The following is a 21,013-nucleotide window of genomic DNA, read 5'->3' on the forward strand; positions in this document are numbered from 1 at the left end:
TTTCAGCTCAGGTCATGATCTGAGGGTCTTGAGATCAAGCCCAGCACTAGGTTCCCCACTCACCAAGGAGTCTGCCTAAGATTCTCTCTCTCCCCTCCCTCTGTCCCCCACCTCACACATGCACACACATGTGTGCTCGCTCTCTCTCTCTCAAATAAATAAATCTCAAAAAAAAAAAAAAATCAAGTACCCCAGGTAATTCTTTTCCACTATAAAATCTGAGACCACTGGAAGAAACATCAGACAATTAAAGAAATGACCTTTATTCTAAAAACCATTAATATTTATTTTGTATACCACCCAAATATCAGCCACAATCATGGCAGAAACAGAAACAGTCAGGAGATTTAGATTCTGACTACATAAAAAACACGGGAATTTGCTAACAAGATATTCACAGATTCCAATCCTTACATAGGTACAGTGGATTTGATCATTCAAGACTATACCTCTAAACTACTTATTATCTCTAATTCACATAGTTGGCAACAAAATGAGCTAAAGAAGACATCTCCCATGATCATACCACCTAGAGATAAACATACTTTAAACTTTGGTGTGTATTCTTTCAGACTTGTCTTGCTTTCTCATGTACATACAAATATACAACAAAAGTATTTGCTACTGATTATTTACCACAGAATAAAAAACCCACAAATTCATCAAGGTTTTACTTCACATTCTCTTTAAAAAAATAAATTAAGATTATACCCATACAAAATATCTCTAAATTGTCTTACACCCAGGGATGCCTGGGTGGCTCAGTGGATTAAAGCATCTGCCTTCGGCTCAGGTCATGATCCCAGGATCCTGGAACTGAGCCCCACATCAGGCTCTCTGCTCAGCAGGGAGCCTGCTTCCTCCTCTCTCTCTGCCTGCCTCTCTGCCTACTTGTGATCTCTGTCTGTCAAATAAATAATCTTTTAAAAAATTGTCTTACACCCATTTTTTTTCCAAAAGATTTTATTTATTTATTTGACAGAGAGAAACACAGCGAGAGAGGGAACACAGAAGGGAGAGTGGGAGAGGGAGAAGCAGGTTCCCGAGGAGCAGGGAACTTGATGTGGGGCTCGATCCTACGACCCTGGGATCATGACCTGAGTTGAAGGCAGACACTTAACAAGTGACCCACCCAGGCGCCCATGTCTTATACCCATTTCTAAAAAAACACAAAGTTTATGATTCTGTGCTGCAAATTTTTTTTTTAAAGATTTTACTTATTTATTTGACAGAGAGAGAGAGGGAAATCACAAGTAGGTAGAGAGGCAGGCGGGGGTGGGGGGCGGAGAGCAGACTCCCTGCTGAGCAGAGAGCCCATTGCGGGGCTTGATCCCAGGACCCTGAGATCATGACCCGAGCCTAAGGCAGAGGCTTTAACCCACTGAGCCACCCAGGTGCCCCTGAAAATATTTTTTTACAAGAGTTATATTTTGTTTCCACAAATACAAAGTAATCTCTGCTTCAATGAGCTCATTTAATTTTTTTGTTTCAATTCAATTAGTCATCATTAGTTTCAGATGAAAAGTTCAATAATTCATCAGTTGCATATAATACCCAATGCTCATCACATCACATGCCATCACCCAGGGCACCTGGGTGGCTCAGAGGGTTAATTAAGCAGGCAGAGAGGCAAGCAGAGAGGCTTCCCTGTCTCTGCCTGCCTGCCTCTCTTCCTACTTGTGATCTCTATCAAATAAATAAATAAATCTTAAAATAAATAAATAAATGCCCATCACCCAATTACCCCATCTCCCTATCTACCTCCCTTCCAGCAACCCTCAGTTTGTTTCCTAGAGTTAAGAGTCTCTCATGGTTTGTCTCCCTCTCTGATTACTTTCAATTTAGTTTTCCCTCCCTTCCCCTATGATCCTCTTCACTGCTTATATTCCACATGAGTGAAACCATGTAACTGTCTTTCTCTGACTAGCTTACCGGTTTATTTCACTCAGCATAATATCCTCCAGTTGCTCAATAAGCTTATTTTAATGAACAGTAAAATAACACCGAAAAGTAAAGACATAAAAGGAGCCTTGAAAAAGTGATTTCTAAATGCAAAGAAAAGGTTGCATTAACAGACCACAAATGAATTTAATAGTATAAAATGTAGTACAAATCATAAACACCTTAAAATTTCTCAGAACTAAAAACCAGTAAGCTAAATACAATGTATTCAGAAATATATATTTTAGTGCAAGGATTAGCAGCCAATTGTTTGCATATCAAAATGTTAGCTAGGATGCAACAGAAAGTTACTCAAATCAAAGTGCTGAACACTACTAGCAGAAAAGGAGGAGAAGGGACAAAAGCAGAGAAGGAGTGTGTTTATTTTGCAGAATGGACAGTTCCAGCCAAGGAGACACCCAACTAGGTGTCTCCCTGATAGGAGTGTCTTGTCAGGTATGTCTCACCTGACAGCTTCTTAGGAGAGCCAGTTTGAGCTGGGTTGGAGCTGAGGACCTGCACAAAAGCCCCCTAAATTATAAAGTTATCCTTAGCTCATTAGAATACTAAAATCTTCTCCTACGAGTAGAGCTTTCTGCCCTTTTTTGAACATATGATGTATCCATGAGCATCCTGACATATTAAGCATACATAACTGAACCAAAAGTGCCTATATGAGTTCCCTGACCCCGCCCCCAATACACTGAATAAAAGTTTCCTGTACTAACCCCATGGGAGATAGTACTATAAGAGCTATCTCCCTTTCCCTTACTTGTAACAAGAAAAAATTCTTTGTTTTCAAACCTTCCTTGGGTTGTGCTCAGTTTGATATACCAATGAATGCCTTGAAATCAGTTACAAAAACGGAACATGCAACTGACAAACCACGTAGATTTACCAATAAGGTATGATGTACTCAATACCTCCACAGCACAGAATCTATAACTCACTTATAAAAAATGTTTCTTTGTTTTTATTGTACATGATTTCTTCCCCTATTATATAGACAGCAGACATTATATCTGGTATATCCTTCACTTTCCTAGCACCAAATCTTACATTTAAATGTTTACAGAATCAAGGTAACAAAAGAAATTCATTTAAATAGCAGTTAATGTTTACATGAACACCACAGAGAAACTTGTGCTCACCAAATATCTCTCTTCAATCCTCTCTAGGTGGTAAAAAGAGCAACACTAGAGAGACAGAAATGCTGATGGGATCTATGACTGAAAGAAAGTAACAGGCAAGTCCCATGTGTGGGGGTGGGCATTTAACACAAAAAAAGAACTTTCAATTATTCCGGTGGTTTATGCACATAATAGTAATTGCTATGGTCAACAGAAGGCAAGTCTAAGAGGGGCTCATGCATTAGAGCCCTTTGTCTCTTAGTCCTCAATATAGAGAACTGTGGGATTCCCCAGTGATTCCGTTAACCCTTTCTCCTGCTTCATTAGACTCTTAACTTTTAAGTTTCTATCTTTGTAACTCTGGGAACCTGATAAAGAATATCAATTGTGTTACTTGGACATATTGCTTATGGTAAAAAGGACCCCACTAGCAGACTGCATCTGAACTGAGAGTAACAATAAATGGGGATAGGTGGGAGAGAATGACACAGCCCAAAGATGGCTCCCACAGGACTGTGAGCTGCTTGCTGTAGGGACTACTACAAAGATTCACAAAAAGGAAGGCATGAGGCTGCTTTGGTGGCAAGCTGTGATTTTGTTCTTCTGTCCTTCTGAATAAACTGGTGCTAAATGTACCCAATGATAATCCTGAAAATCTTTAAGTTCAGCTACCCTGGTAAGCATTGCAGGGATGCCTCTTTGTATTATCAATGGAGCTAATGTTTTAATAGGTGTATGAAATATCTTGGGATCTTCTCAAAACATAGATTCTGATTCAGAAGGACATGGTCTGTGATTCAGTATTTCTGACAAGCTCCCAGGTTATATAGATGCTACTACTTAATGCTGTGGATCCATGGACCCTACTCTGAGTAGTGACACTTAAAAAAAAAAAATTACTGAAATAGGTAAGAGTGACATTTTAATTTAAATACTATGAGCTCTGGGGGCACCTGAGTAGTGCAGTCAGTTGAGCCTCCAACTCTTGGTTTTGGGTTGGGTCTTGTGATCTGAGTCCTGAGATGGAGCCTCTGGTACCTTACATCAGGCTCCGCACTCAATCAAGAGTTAGCTTGGGACCCTCTCTCCCTCTCCCTCACCCCTTCCTGCGCATGTGCACGCACGCTCACTCTCCCAAAATAGATGGATAAATCTTTTAAAAATAAGTAAATACTATGAGTTGTGGAGCATTTTTAAAAACTTATTTATCTACTTAGCACTTAAGATGCAGCAAAAGTTCAGTTATATAGGGATAAAGACCTTAAAAATTCTAATAATTAAGCAGTCATGAAAGCTCTGATGGGGACAGTGAAGAACTGACACTTCTAAAAAGCTGCTGACCCCATTTTAGAGAAAAAAAAAAGAAAACTAAGAATTAAGGAGGACTAAGAAGATGGTACACCTCGAAAGAGACAAAAGAACAAAATATCTAAATTATTTGGACCAAGTCACATGTCACTGCTTATTTTTTCAAACCAGGATTTAATTAACATGGGCTTGCAACTATGTGATGACCCAAAAAGGGACCAAAAAATATCTATACTGATCAGTCTGCACATTACTATGCTAAGAATTACCATCATTACTCTTTCCCCAGAGGAGAAAATCAACCATTTAACCAATAAATATTAAGCAGGGTTTTTTTGTTTTGTTTTTATTTTTGTTTTTCTATTAGTAGATTCAACTGATCTAAAGCTAATGGAAGATGAAAAATTCTTCATAGATCTATTAATCAATATAATTTCTTGCTGCTACTATCCAAGTATTGTCCAAAAAAACTTAAATAGAGAGGAGTATTTCCATACCAAAACTACCCCTTCTTAAACATACTACTCAGTGATATCTGATAAAGGAATCTTTTTAGACTAGCCAGATAAAAATAACCTACAGGAAATTAAGTTAAAAAGGAAAAATGTATTTATGTAATGCATTTATGAGAAATACATTAATGTTTATTAACACTTCTTCCCTTCGGGTGCCTGGGTGGCTCAGTCTGTTAAGTGTCTGCCTTCAGCTTGGGTCATGATCTCTGGGTCCTGGGATGGAGCCGGAGTCAGGCTCCCTGCTCAACAGGGAGTCTGCTTCTCCCTCTCCCTTTGCCCCTCCTCCCCACTAGTACACAGAAGCACACAGTGGCTTGAGGTCTCAAAAAAGTAAAATCTTTAAAAAAAAAAACTAACACTTCTCCCCAAACCAAAACAGATATTAAAACTCACCAAAACTAGGAATTTTTCAAGCTACTAGTTTTAACTCTACTAAGAAACCAAGAAAAAAGAGAATTATATAATCACAATTACACAACAGAAACTCCAAGATTAACAAAAGAAATGGGATATTATGCTAGAGGGGAAAAGCTGTAACTTTTTTTTTTAAAAACTCTCAAGATTTATGTTTTACTTTTGATTTATACTTTGCACTTTAAATTTATCTGAAGTTCACAGAATTCACAATACTACCAACAAAGCAATTATACCACAACATAAAGATTTATCTAAAGATGTAGAAAACTGTTCAATTTCCCCACCTAGTTTTCCTTATTTATTCATTCCACATATTAGCTGCCTCTCAAAAAACTTACAAAGCTTCACACTCAAGAGCATTAATTTTCCTTTCCTGTCTTCCCTTTTTCCTTCTCCCATAACAGAAATTCTAATGAGTCAGTCTTCGAAGAAAAACGAGCAATCATTAGCAAATGCTCAAAAACATTTGGAACTTAAACTGCCATCAGAGCCAGTTAAATGAATTATGCAAGAAAATATGATACAAAACTTTACAGACACAACTTGGTTCTGACTTAAGTGGAATTACTACTCAGCTTGATCATCTTATTTGTCTACCTTGACTCAGAAAGACTTTCTGGCTGTTTCTAAAAAATCAGAGCTACCTTAGAAATAAGGTAGATTTGCCATTACTGAAGCTATTCACCTGAAGTATAGATCCCATTATGAATCTTAAATAGCTCTACGCATGTTAAGGGTACTAACAGGGTACCCTTCCAGAAATCTACATTTGTGTGAACAATGAATCTACTGGGAAAGAACTCGTACTAAGAATCCAAGGTGCACAAGTCTGAATCAAAGACAATGGAACCCAAGGAGGTTCACTCTGAATTGTACATGGCAATTGTTCCTGGTGGACTCAAGCCTGAGTTTTAAAGGCAGGCATTTAGAAAAGTAATTCCTTTACTACTAAAGCTGTGAGACCACAAGGCCTCAGCAGCCTAAGCACCAACACCAAGAGACGACATCCTCAAAATAGATGGGGAATTCTACATTCAAGTACCTTCAGAGAAAATGCAACTGACAAAAATGAGTAAGTGGTTAGAGAAAGGACAGTGGTAAAAAAGAAACTATAGGCTTTACCAGCAGGGGGCAGACCTATTGAACTCCAGCAGAAGCCCTCAGGAAAAACTACTGCTGCCAGCACTTCAAGAGAAGTTTGAAATCCAAAATGTATAAAAATAAAATCTCCCCGTTTTTAAATATTAGGAACCAATTCAGTTCCTTAAAACCACTGTGTTGGCCTTCAAAAACATATGCATGGTCAAAGCGATAACCTATGAAGTAGAGATAGTGCTTTCAGCATGATAAGTCAACATTAATAGTCCTGGTCATGTCTGCAACACACATCAGCAATGACATTTATGGATATAAGCAATAGTAACATATTTGTGATCAACAGTGGTGATGAATACAACAAACACATCAGCAGCACAGCAGCTGCTTTTCATGTTTACCTCTTCTGCACCTGCTCTGAGGAATCTGAACCATGCCTAGAGAAAACAAAACAAAACAACAAAAAAAACCCACCCCAAACATATACACAACCATGTTGACTCGTCTGTTTAATTCATTATCACTAATCACAAGTGGTCCTTTATAGCTGTCAGTAAAACATATATATGTTATATATATATATATATACACACACACAAACATGCACACAGTGTTATGCCAATATTTCCCTAATCCACTTCATTCTCCCAAATAACTATTTTATACCAACCTCTGTTCCCAAATCTCCCAACATCTATCTCCCCCATCTCCACTCTACTAATGACTTTCCTTCCCATTTCACCAAGAAAACAAGAAGCATTAAAAATAAGTTGCACATGCTCTGACCACTACATCTAACAACCTACCTACGTCTGTATCCATATATCCTTTCCCCTCTGCTTACTATGGCTACTCATATTTACGCAATCTCTTCACCTGATGCTGGATCCCATCCCCTCTAGCCTTGTATTCAAAGCCCTAGCTCCAGCAACTGCTTCCTTTTCTCTCCTTACATCAATTGTCCATTCTCTTTCCACTGGTCACCCCCCATGTTAGTACTATACTAACATGCTATATAATCTCTGTATCTGTGATAGGCAGCCTCTAAGATGGTCCCCAATGATCAGTGCTCCTTGTATTAATCATCTTAGAATGTGCCCTCCTACATTTAAGTAGGATTGTTCTGTGTGAACAATATACAGAAATTATAGTATATATTTCCAAATTAGGCTGTAAAAGACACTAGCTCTCTCATACGACTGCTTCTAACCCTTTCTCTCTCTGATCATTCATTCTGAAGCCAGCTGTCCTGTCATGAGAATACCCAGGCCCCCATGGTAAGGAACTCAGATCTCCAGCCAAGAGCCACCAAATAACAGAAGCCTATCTGTAACTACATAAGCAAGCTGGGAAGTAGATCCTCCAGCTCTAGTTAAGTCTTGCAATGACTACAGTTCAGGCCAACAGCAATGACTGGAACTTCATGGGAGACCCTAAGACAGAATCACCCAACTAACAGTTCCAGCAGATGCTTGACCATTAGAAACTGTGTGAAGTAAAAATGTTTGTTGTTTTAAACTGATACATTGTGGGATAGTTTGTTATACAGTAAAAGATAACTAAAAGCATCTAAAATAAGAAGAAAGAAACCCTTCCTCAACTCCACATCCCTGTAGCTAAGGTCCCATCTTGCTGCTTCCGTTTATATAAAAATTCATTGTAGGGATTGCATTTAGTCACTATCTTCACTTTCCTTCTTCTATTCCCACCTGAACTCTCTTGAAATAAGAAATGACATTCATGTTACTAAGTTCAATGGTAAACTCTCAATTGTAATGGTGTTTTGTTCTGCTTAAGAATATTCATTTTGCTACAGAAAAACAAAATGAGACAAATGAAATGTACATGTACAGATAAAAAGCAGGTATGTATTAAACATGGACAGACAAAAGACAGAAAGACCAAGAAACATTTAACATTCTTGAAGCACCTAGTTACTACATATACAGAAGACACAAAAGATTAGAATATACTAAATGTACATGAGACACGAAGAACACAATATTCATGAGGTCTCAGTATGGCCACCCATCAGTTATACCTATTCTGGCTCCATGTGTCCACAGCCCAAGAAACATAAAACCCATAACTATTCTGTAGGTTAACTGGAGAACTAAAGCATACTTGTCTCTGGATCTGTCCAAGAGTGTGTGTGTTTGGCCCAGGGTAGTGCCCATGTGGGCTCTGGTCCTCAGAATCATACTACCAGCTGCGAAGGCTGAAAAGGCAGAGAGAGGTAGGACATACAATACAAACTCTGTGTACCCCAGGATTCAGGTGATCCTTCCACCAACTTGTACTCTATCATAAGCACGTTAACTAATTTCGTATTTTTCCCCTTGCTTTTTTCCATGTATTTTACACTTATTTAATAAGCCATGTAATTAAAGCATCTTGTCCATGAACCTTTTTCCCTATAACTTTTGGGATGGCTTGCCTGGTAGTGTACTTGGGAGTCTACCACTGCATTAGGATAAGTGGCCACATGACATAGGTCTTTATCTGACTCAAGAAACAAAATTTGACAGTTACTCACTTTCTCTGTTTGAAACATTTTCCTTACTTAGCCTCTGGGTCATTACTCCTGGTTCTCCTCCTGTCCCATTGGCAATGTGATTCCCATCTCCTCTGAAGTGCTAGAACCACTTTACTACTCCCTAGATAGCATATCCAATTTCACAGCTTTATATAACATCTACAGGCTGATGAGTCCCAAATTTTTATCTCTAGTCCCAACATTTTACCTAATTTTACCTATTTTACCTATCTCAAAACGTTTTCCTCATTTCCATCATTGCGATGGTCTCTGAAATGATTTCCCTGATTCCCAACTTAGACCCACTTCAGTCTACTTCCAACCCAGCAATCAGAGTGATCTTTCCCAAACATAAATCCAATCATATTAATCCGCTGCCCAAAACACATTAGGTCTTACCAGATCCATCAGAATCAAATCTAAAATCTACGACCTGCAAGGCCTACCTGGTTCGCTCTCATCTTTACCCCCACCACTCACCAGCTTGCTCACTTAATTCCTGCCATGACATAAACACTCCAACTGTGTTCCCACTTCAAGATCTTTACACTTCCTACTCCTTCTTCCTAGGGTGCCCTTTCTCCAAAGAGTTGCATGACTCACTTCCTAACATCCTTCAGGTCACTGCTCACCTTATTAGAGGGGCTTTTCCTTTTCACCTTGCATAAATACAAACTTCCACCTGTCCACTCCTCCCTGCAAATCCATAGCATTTCCAATACTCTTTGTCCTGCCTTATTTTTCTTCATAGTTCAGACTATCACCTGATATGTACGTATGTATATATATGTAAACATACATATATAATCATTTATTGTTTTATTTTTTTCATTGCCTGTCTTACTAGATATTAACCTCCATGAGGTCAGCAATTTCTATATTGTTTATTTTACTTTATTTACTTTACTTGTCTAAAATCCACAGAATGCCTAGCATATAGAAGGTACTCAACAAATATTACTGAAAAGACAAAGTGAATGAGTAACAATAATAGGAGACATTTCCATTGTGAGCCTTAGCAGCAAGGAATGGCAGCTTTATATGAAGGCAAGAAGGTACTGGCTAAAGAAGCATAGGCCCTGCAAGTCCCATAAGCCCAGCAGACTCCAAGAACTATTGAGAGAAGGGGTGTAATACCAAAAGAGCAGGTAAGGACAAGGCCATAGAAAAACTCTTCTGTGGTAATCACAGCCCTGCAGGAAAAAATTAACTGACAGAAAGAAATAATTTTACCACAGAGAAACCTGGAAGATACCCTCTCAACCAAGTGATGAAAATAACATCACCAACGATGGGAAAAGTAAGAACTATATGCTTCTTAATATGATAAACTGAAAACACAACATAACTTCTATGGCATTTCTGCCAAAAGCATGTCACCTGAGGGGTGCCTGGGTGGCTCAGTGGGTTAAAGCCTCTACCTTCGGCTCAGGTCATGATCCCGGGGTCCTGGGATTGAGCCCCATGGCGGGTTCTCTGCTCAGCAGGGAGCCTGCTTCCCTTCCTCTCTCTCTCTCTGCCTGCCTCTCTGCCTACTTGTGATCTCGGTCAAATAAATAAATAAAATCTTTAAAAAAAAAAAAAAGCACAAGTCACCTGAATCTAACCATGAGAAAAAAAAAAAAAGATAAAATTAGTATTAAGGACGTTCTGTAAATGAACTGGCCTGTATTCTTCAAAAATGCCAATGGCATGAAACACAAGGTCTCAAGAAATGTTCCAGATTAAAGGTAACCAAATAAGACATAATGACTGAATGTAATGCATAATCCTGGATTTTACTTTGCTAGAACAGACATTACAGGGATGATTGGCAAAATTGAACATAGTCAGTAGGTTAGATAGAATTCAATCAATGCTAAGTTCCTGACTTTGATAATTATATGGTTATGTAAGAAAAAGCCCTTGTTAATACACACTCAGGTATTTAGTAGTAGAGGGAGATGCTATGTCTACAGTTTATTCTCATAGAGTTGAAAACAAAATTGTTGTATCAGAGAATATAAAACAGCAAAATGTTACCATATGGGAAATCTGAGTGAAGAGTATATGGAAATTCTTTGTAATACTCTTAAAGGTTTTCTGTAAATCAGAAATTATGTCAAAATGAAAAAAAAAATTAAGTGAAAAAACAAGCAAAAGAAATAACAAAAAAGACTAAAAAATAACTGGAAAAATATTTTCCATATATTATAGTAGCTATTTCAGATTTTAAAAGATAATCTCTCTACACAAGTTTAAAATTAAAAATTATAACCGTGAAACAAAAACTGTATATCACTAGATTCAGAATGTGATTTTTTAAATAACATATTCTACCACACTAACATACTACATTTTTTCCTATATCTAAATTTCATTTAAAAACTAGAAACAAATGCCAGGAAGGAAAATTATCATAACACTGGCCTTCAAAGAAATACTGTGATTTCCATGTAATAGTATTTCTATTTCAGTTATTTAAAAACACATGTTAAATTAACATAATCTGAAAAATAATACCCATGATACTTTGAGGATTCAATATGTCCTACTTCAATTGAAAAACTGTGAAGTACTACAGAAAAACCTTAGAACAGTAAAAATGCAAAAGAGTTGATTTTACTTATTTTAATGCAGTGTCAATTAGCTGTTTCAAAAAGGAGATAAAACAAAGCAAAATTACCTTCATGGACTGTAATGCCACAATTGTCACACTGAATTATTTCATCAGCATCCTCGCTATTATCTCCAAGACAAACACAGCAAATCAGAATGTGGTCCATTTTTTGAGAACTCCAGTTTTGACTCTTCTCAAGAATCAGCGAGTCCTAATATTAAAACATATCAGAAAATCACATGATTAAAGGATAATTTTAATAATTATAATTCTCAAAGTTATTTTATGCATTTCTAAAATTATGCTGCATTCTCCATTGTTTTAGTAATTTAGTTTGAAATTTAATAATTCTAAAACATTTGAAAAGTCCACCTGTTTATCAAATGGCCCTCTAAGCACCCTATAATTTTTTATTTTCCCTGCAAGTCCCATATTCTCCTCTTTAAAAAATGAAAGAGCAAGCTTGCGACTAACAACTCTTCCCCTGCTTTACCATTCTGGATTATAGTAAGACATGGTTCCTACACTTCGGAAGCTTATAACCCTGCCTTAAGGGAGACAAGACACACACATATCAAACAGGAAAAAATCAATCCAAGATAACATATAAGCAAATATGTATGGGATGGTATATTTACATACTGGCATAATTACAGACTCTATACTCCTTAACTGCTAAGGAATTCAGAAGTTTTAGAGTCATCAAACTACTGGATGATCGATTCAAGAGGGCCTAGATAGGCGTATCTGTATATACAGGCACAGAAAACCATCTAAAAAAGGATCCAGGTTATCTAGTTGATAAAGCGTGAAGTACTCTATTAAGTTTAAGTCAAGAAATAACTAGTATAGGGTGCCTGGGTGACTCAGTAGGTTGAAAGTCTGCCTTCAGCTCAGGCCATGATTCCAGGGAGAGCGTCTTTCTCCCTCTGCCTCTCTCTCTCATGAATAAATAAAATCTTAAAAAAAAAAAATTTAGTATAAACTGATAATAAGATACTAATAATATAAAAGGAGAAACGAAGATATAATATAAAGATAAAATTTCAAGAAGGAAAAGAGGTTTGCTTTAATTTAAACTGCATTACAGATTTAAACTTTAAATGGTTAACAATGATTCTTATATTATCAGATTGGACATTATACAAGACAGCACTTGAGTCTATATTTTCATTTAAGAACCTAACCACTTTTTCTTATATTTTTGTATTCTTTTAAACAGACTAGCAGCTCTAGGTAACATTTAGAGTCATCATTTCATAGCAATCTATAAATGACATCTGAATGACCCCTGAACATCCCATCAATAACATTTTTTTTAATTCTGTGCTATACACCTAAACTTGCAGCTGATCTATAAAACAAATCAGAAAAAATGCAAATCAGAAAAAAAAGCAAAGTCAAATAGGAGACAGCGTCCATGCTCTAGAGAATCCTAATACTTTAAAATTGTATATTTCGGGTTTGTTTTGTCTTGTTTTTGTTTTTTTGCTCCTCTTTGTTATAAAACCATAGTGTTTGCGGCTTTGGACATGAGTACCAAAAAAGGTAAAAAGTTCCTAAGAAGAAAACTCATGTTTTATAGTACTTTGGTACATTGAGCAAAACAAAAATCTACCCAAATGTTCACCCCATTGGCTATGCTTCAAATTTAAGAGCATTTGACTTAAAGTCTAATGTTTTGCGTTTCATTCTCAGTTCTCATTTAATAACTACTGAACCTCAAAGCTACAGTTTTCTCATCTGTAAAATGGGATGGCAAAAGTAATACCTACCTGCTGACATTGTTGTGAAGATTAAGATAATTGTATGGTAAAAATGTTCCTGAGATATACTAGGTACTCAGTAATTATGTTCATTTCCATTCCCCTTTCCTAATTCTTGTAGGTGGTTCAAGAAGAGGAATATGAGCTGACCATTTATTATACTGAGGAATCTAATCCCTCCAAAAGTTGTAACCCTCAATGAGTACTGCTATTTTAAATATCTTCCCATGGCAAGTCCAAAAAGACTTTTTTCCCAAAATACCACATCTAGGTTAAAAATCACAAACTAGAAAATGATCTAGCCAACAACCTGAGTTTGATGATTGACAGGCTACTCATGTAAAATGGGTTCTGCCAATGCTTTTCCGGTGGAATTACAACTAATGAGCGTTTGAAAAAAGGTTTATCCATGTGGGGAACAAGTAAATTTCTCTGGATCAGAAAAACAAGCATTAATAGGTAGCTGTAATTCCATTATTTTCCTGTTCTTCCCTTTTCTTCAGAAAAAAATGTCTAGATTGTATATCTATACCAATTTCACTCTCCACATACTATCATTTAGAGGCAGAGAAAACAAAATCAACTGGTATTTCTGGGAGACCCATCATTTGAGATTCTTACCAGAAATGTAATACAGAGAGAGAGAGAAATCGAGGGAACTGGAGCCCTACCAAATGACTGACAGATAATGCTTCTAGTGGGAAAATCTTGGTAACACATTCTCTTTTTACCAAAGATTTTACCAAAAAATACATTATTTGAATATTCGGTTTTCACATTAAAATAGATATTGGGAAAGTAGGTTTTGGATGGCACAAGAGTATCACTTACGAAAGAACTTTGATATTATATCATAATTTAATGGAATCTATGGCAATTAGAGGAATAAATGGGGCACTATAGTTGTAAGTCAATGACGACTTTCAGTGAACTTATTCATTTTTTTTCCCTTGGGATTTAAAATTTACACCTAAAATGATAATATTGTCTAATGCGCTCCATGGGTTTAGTGCTCATTTATTTATGTATTCTACAAAGATGATTATAAATACTACATACAACAGGATAAATTCTTAGTTTTATGTATGTCTAATTAAAGGGAACTCCTGAACACTTCATGCAAAACTAGAATTAAAAGAATCCTTATTGCTCTGAATATGAGAAAAAATTAGTACACCAAAGAGTTTGAGCAACAGGTCTTCCTCTAAGTTTTTTTTTTTTCTTCCTCTAAGTTTTTAAAGAAAAAGTTAAATTCTCAAGAATTGGAAGTAATTTTTGCAGTATTTTGAACTGTCTTTTTATATATTAAAGCAGTTGTTTTAAGGGCACCTGGGTGGCTTAAGCTGGTTAAGCATCTGCCCTCGGCTCAGGTCAATGATGCCAGGATCCTGGGATCAAGTCTCACAATGGGGATCCTACTTGGCAGGAAGTCTGCTTCTCCCTCTACCCCTCCCTGCTGCTTGTGCGCGCCCTCTCTCTCTCTCTCCAATAAATAAATAAAATCTTTAAAAAAAAAAAAAAAAAACAGTGCAGTTCTGGGGTGCCTAGATGGCTCAGTTGGTTAAGTATCTGCCTTCAGCTCAGGTCAATGATGCCAGGGTCCTGGGATCAAGTCCCACATCGGGGTCCCTGGCAGGAAGTCTGCTTCTCCCTCTACCCCTCCCCGCTGCCTGTGCTCGCTCTCTATCTCTCTCTCCAATAAATAAATAAAATCTTAAAAAAAAAATGCAGCTCTGGGATGCCTGGGTGGCTTAGTCAGTTAAGCGTCTGCCCTTGTCTCAGGACATGATTCCAGAGTCCTGGGATCTAGCCCTGCATCAGGCTTCCCGGTCAGCAGGGAGTTTGCTTCTCTTTCTCTCTCTCTCTTTTCCTCTGCCCCTCCCCACTGCTCATTCTGTCTCTCTCTAGTAAATAAACAAAATCTTAAAAAAAAAAAAAAAGTTGTTTTATTTTGAAATGTGTAAAAAGCAACTGATATTTAATAAGTCAGAAACCACAAACAGAAGTAGTTATTTATAAATTTTGGCAAAAATTTAAATTACCAAAAATTGGATGACAATTGTCATTTCTTCACATCCATTTAACATCTTACAATCCATTTAACGCAAGGGAGTCTTTTATGAAAAGAAACCAAAAAACTTCCACCTGAAAATTTCTATTGATATAATCTTCTGTCAAATATTAATCCTCAATCAAAGCTCTAGTTTCAAAGTCCTGAAAATGCAAACCATTCTCTGAAAATGCTACACCACCCATCCCCAAAAGATTCACTTCAAAAAACCAAAAAGCAATATAACCTCAATTAATCTCAAAAGCATCAAGATAAAAGTTTGAAAATGGCATGTAACCATACTCCAAGGTGATTGTTCAGACCTCACTAAATTCAAAAAAAGTCATAATTCTATAGGCCAAGGGAAGTCCCCATATGTAGAAAATGTAGGTTTATCAAATGTTCAATTATAGAACAGTAGTTCTCAAGGTGTGGTCTGTGGGATTCTGCTTCATAGGGTCCACAAGTTAAGGCTATTTTCATAATAATAGTGAGGTTGTTTTTGCCTTTTTCACTCTCATAGGTGTATGATGTAGTCTTCCAGAACTAGACAACAGGGAATAGGGTCATCAATCTGACCACTTGTGTGCTTCTGTATGTTTAATTTTTGAAATTCCTGAGTTTTAATTTGAAAGTAACAAAAGCTATAACCTACATAAATACAATTAGGGTTCTCAGTAATTTTTTTTTTAAGAGTGTAAAGTATCCCGAGACAAAAAAGTTTAAAAACTACTGCTCTAGAGTATTTTCAAGGCCTATGGCATAGGCATGTTAAGTCCACTAAGAATCAATAAAAGGCCCCCCACTCAAAAAAAAAAAAAAAAAATCAAATTCCCTAAAAAACTCTAAAATTATTGTAGTTTCTGGAAATCACTTACAAAATGTCCAACATCATTTCTCTACAAGAGCACCTGACGTAACAGCCAAGAAAATCTGCTGTTTATAAACTAAATATAATTCAATTAAGTATTTCTAAAACCACACTTTCAGCTAGTTCTACTACAAAGCAGTATTCAAAAACATAAAGTAGAGAAAAATAAAATTTCAAATATAATCAAATATATTTGTATTAACTAATAGATAATTGATACCTTGATGCCAAAATATCATTACCTAAAATAACTAGGAAGATTAAGATACAAACAATGGCCATAAGGAAACAAGAATTACCTTTAGTCATCTTTACAAAATCAAGAGCATACAAAGAGGAAATTTAGAAATGTAAGATAAAATAATAATCTTGATTAGTTTTTATTAAAATTTGTTTGCTAATTTGAGTGATAAATAGAAGAACCATCAAAAATTACTAGTGTTGGGGAAAAACAGTTACCAAGATTTCAGGTGGACTATTATTGAGTTAAATTAACTTCTATCAGTTCTTCTGTATTTCGGCATAGGGTAAAACAAAAGGAAAAGTAACAGAAATTAACACAACGGAAATTAGTTTAGCTACTATATCTTCATCAAGGCACATTTCCAATAAATGCTCTGCAATCACATTCCTTTAGGGCTTAATCTAAACATACGAAGTCCCATTATTTACTAAAGTCTCTCCTGGTAGGAAAAAAAAAACCAAAAAAACCTAGACAGCACATGTGGCCTTCTAATGCATCATAAAGGACAGTCTACAACCTCCTAAGCAACGTTACATATTACAGATTATTAATAAATGGATAAGGTATACATTTTACCTGTCAAATTTCTAAACATCTGCAGGTATTCCCCACACCATCACATAAAATCTAACTCTGACTTTATCATTAGCCAGCCTACTTTTGTGAATGTCAGGCTAATAAAAATAAAGTAAGTAATGCTACCAAAGGTAAACTTATTCAGTAGATATAGACTATTAAATACTATAAAGTGAACTGGATACAAGCCTACATCAAACATGAACAACTGAATTTTCCATATTTCTAGTTTCCTAAATTGGCACTGGGAATATGGAACTGTTTGTGCTACAGCATTATAAATACTATATTATATTCCAAATGACAATTTCCCATTACTTAAAGATAAGAATTAGGATAGATAGTACTGGAAGCCGACAACATTCTTCATATGAAAGCGGATAACCTAGAAGTTAACCAATGTTTATAATTAAAATATAACGTGTTTCATCACCACTGACATATACGCCCCTCATAGCCTGTTACTTATTATTTTGGCAAGAAAAAAATCACCCAGTTTTTAAATGAAACTTACTTAAAATAGGTAATCATTGGTAGGTAAAACTTGTAAAGTAGAAAAAATGTAAAAGAATAAAGAATAGAAGGAAAATCTTTCTACCAGTTTAACCGTTTTCAATGATATGAGAAAACAAAAAATAAGTGCTTGCTAAAGAACTGAATTTTTGTGACAACAAATACACTAACAGAAATGACAAACTTAATTATTATAGTTCTACATGTTGATGTAACAGGTACATCTACATGTAAGACGACAACTCAATCTTGCTTTTGAAGAAAAACATACACATAAACACACAGACAAAGAGACACAAATGTGTTTGACTGAAGAATCTTGAATGTTGCATCTTGGGCCCAAAGGATAAACCTAACTTTCGGTAGTAGAACTTCAAGTGGAAGAACTGAATCATTACTGTAGTTTTAAGACAGAAATGTTTGTTTTATGATACGAGTGTTTGGTTTTTCTTTTTCATTTCTTTGTAGAGAGAACTTATTCACTAAATATATGTAAACATTTTTATTTACTCCCATACATCTAAAGCAAAGACTTGGTAACTATTCAGATGATGAGTGCTATGACTGGTAAAGGAATTAACTTTAAAATGAATCACTAAAAGTCTGAGGCAATCATTAAGCTGTTTGTTGTCCTGCTCTAAAATATTCTAGAAGTCTAAATTTTCATGTGGATAGGGCATAGCTAAGTTGAAATAAAGGTGACCTTTGTTTTCATACTCCAGTCAGCACCATTCAGCAGTCCTATGAAGAATGGAGTGAGAGGACAGGAAAGGGAAAGGAAAACTACCATATCCCTAGTTTATGGATATAAAAATATTTCTCTAACTATAAAGACTGTGAGCTCCTTGAGGCCGGTGATTGTGAGCTCCTTGAGGACGGTGACAAACAGCAGATACTCAATAAAGGCTGGTTGACCAAATGAATAAATGTTACAGTTAGGGTGCTCATTCACTCCCACAGCTGTCTATCAATAGGATTTCAAGGAAGCTACTTAATATAACGAGTAGAATGGTTTAGAGAAGAATTCCCTTTTCCCCAGACAGACAGAGATCATAAAAATTGGGTTGATCTACCTCATTACTCTTGCTTTGAGATAGTGTCAGGCTATCATTGGTCAGTTCCTCATCATCAGCACTGTTTCTGCTAAGAACTTTACTCTTCTTCTTCTTGCAACCCCCTTCACTGGCAGGGCTGCTATGATCTTCATCATTGCCTTCATCATTCTCATCCTCATCACTCCCACTTCCCTCATCTTCATCATCTTCATTGTCTCCATCACTTCCTTCTTTCTGAGATGCAGATCTCCCCTTTCTCTTTACTACAGTAGGTCGCCAATCATTGTCATCTTCGCTGTCATAGTCATCCATATCATTCAGCTCTTCCATGGAAACAAAATCCAAAAGTGGTCGATTTCGACGAAGATTCCACTTTTTTGGCTCACTGACTTGTTCCTCTGTAGTGGTTGCTGCAGTGGGGACTGAAGGAGATGTGTTAACAGCAGGACTTGTGGCTGGTGTGGTGGCAGCAGCAGAAGCAGCCACATTATCAGATACTGTTGCTTTTTCTTTATCCTCTCTCTCCTTCTCTTTCTCCTTTTCTTTCTCCTTCTCTTTTTCCTTTTCCTTCTCTTTCTCCTTTTTCTTTCTAGGTCTTTCTCCATTTTCTTCTTCCTCCTTCTTTTCCATTTTAATTAACTGTTTTTCTGATGACAGTATTTCTTCCTCTGCAGAATTTTTAAGTTGTTCCTCTTTTACTTTAATATCTTCATTCAGTTCTTCTTCTAAAATATTTTCTTCAGAATCACTACAGGAACCTTCTCCACTGTCCTTTGAAGGATCTTCACTTCCATTACCACTCCCTTCAGAATCTGTTGAAAATATGAGAAAAAAAAACCACACATATGTATATACATACACACACACACACACAACGCTGACACAAATGAAACCACCAAAATTTGTGAGTAACTTGCAAAACAATATAAACAAATTTAAGTCAAAGAATGATAGACATTCCCAACCTGATTAAATAATAAATCAATGGAAGTTGGTATAATGGTTCTAATTCAATATAGCACTAATGAAGATGAATATATGTAACTCTAAATTAAAATGTTTTTGAAAAAGGAACACTATTTTGTGTTATATAGCTCATGCTATATGTGGTACCCTAGAAGCATTTTTTTTTTCTAAAAGTAAAGGTGCTTCTTTTTAAACTGGGCACTTGATTTTAACTTAATGATATAATACAGACCAAATTCTTCTTCTCTTCCATCTTCATCTCATAAACTGTAAGAACTTACAAGCATTGAGTCACATTGAGAACAAGAAAAACCTGGCCCAAAACACCTGGGTCTCATTTATTTTATTCCTTACCCAGCAAAAATGAACACAGGTATTTATGACAGGCAACATCCCGAGCATACTAATCAATTTTAGGAGTATCAAGTACATAAAGGAGACAATAGCATGGCATAGTAAATGGAAGTTCCAACAGCAGTTATCAATTTTCCTGCTGATTAGTATACTATTCATACCAATAAGAGCCACCTAAACTTTCAAAAAGCCCCCTAGAATGAAAGAAATCAATAATTAAAAAAAAAAAATCCATCTTGGAAATAAGCAACCATGGTAGTCATTGAAAAGATTGGCTTAGACTATTAAAGAGTTCATACAGGACTACAAGCTTTCTAGCAAGTTTCTTCCATTCCTGCCTAGGGCAGCCCAGGCCATCTTGGCCCAACACTACTCAATAAATAACCTTCTGATCCTCTTTATATCTAATTGAATAAATAAAAATCTAAAATTTGAAATAACGAGAAGAAAAACAAAGGAAGGGAAGCTGAAAGAAGTAAGAAACAAGTGGTCATTTTCAGGTCATGGCCAACAACTATAGTAAATCTATAAGGTGATACATTCTTTGAGCCTATAACTAAGAAAAGGATAATAATAAAATGGTGAAAAAAGTCTATGTTTCCACACCGTTTTAAGTTCTGTTAACTCAACCAGGCTTAGCTATTATAATTAAATAGACATTAAAAGTAAAGAAAGTTAAAAAAAAAAAGTAAAGAAAATTGTAATTAGTATCAGGTATCTAAAATATCCTAGAAATCCTTTACAAAAGGCTTTGAAAAAAAATCCTGCAAGTTAAATCAATTAAAAATATAGTAATGTACAATAGATATTGACTGGCCCTATAAAATAATTGTCCATCTCAAGATTACCACACAGGGACCCATAGCTTATTTAAAACTGTTGTGAAAAAACACTCATCCTAAACAATCTTACATAGGACACAAGAGCAATATCATTTAGGTCAACAATCCTTATTTGAAACTTATGGAGCCAGATAGCTTTCAGAATTTTGATTTTTTTCCCAGATTTTGGAAGGGTAGCATGGTGCATACACAACGTATTACATTAAAATCTCCAGTGAGTCTATGGCACTATCCT

The 21,013-nt window shown here is 36.1% G+C and overlaps 1 protein-coding gene across 5 annotated transcripts in view; it reads right to left on the minus strand.

The window, feature by feature from the left end:
• The window catches only part of PHF14 (PHD finger protein 14), a 188,656-nt gene that overhangs the window by 159,595 nt on the left and 8,048 nt on the right, over positions 1-21,013 (minus strand). For all 5 annotated transcript variants that reach the window (XM_032874144.1, XM_032874151.1, XM_032874161.1 and 2 more), the window contains exons 3-4: positions 18,635-19,428; positions 11,608-11,752 (exon numbers count right to left, since the gene is read on the minus strand). In XM_032874144.1, coding sequence (XP_032730035.1) covers positions 11,608-11,752; positions 18,635-19,428 — 939 coding nt within the window. The remainder of the gene's footprint in view (positions 1-11,607; positions 11,753-18,634; positions 19,429-21,013) is intronic.

This window comes from Lontra canadensis, unplaced genomic scaffold (assembly GCF_010015895.1).
Source record: "Lontra canadensis isolate GAN:19392208 unplaced genomic scaffold, GSC_riverotter_1.0 scaffold2, whole genome shotgun sequence".
NCBI classification, from domain to species: Eukaryota; Metazoa; Chordata; class Mammalia; order Carnivora; family Mustelidae; genus Lontra; species Lontra canadensis.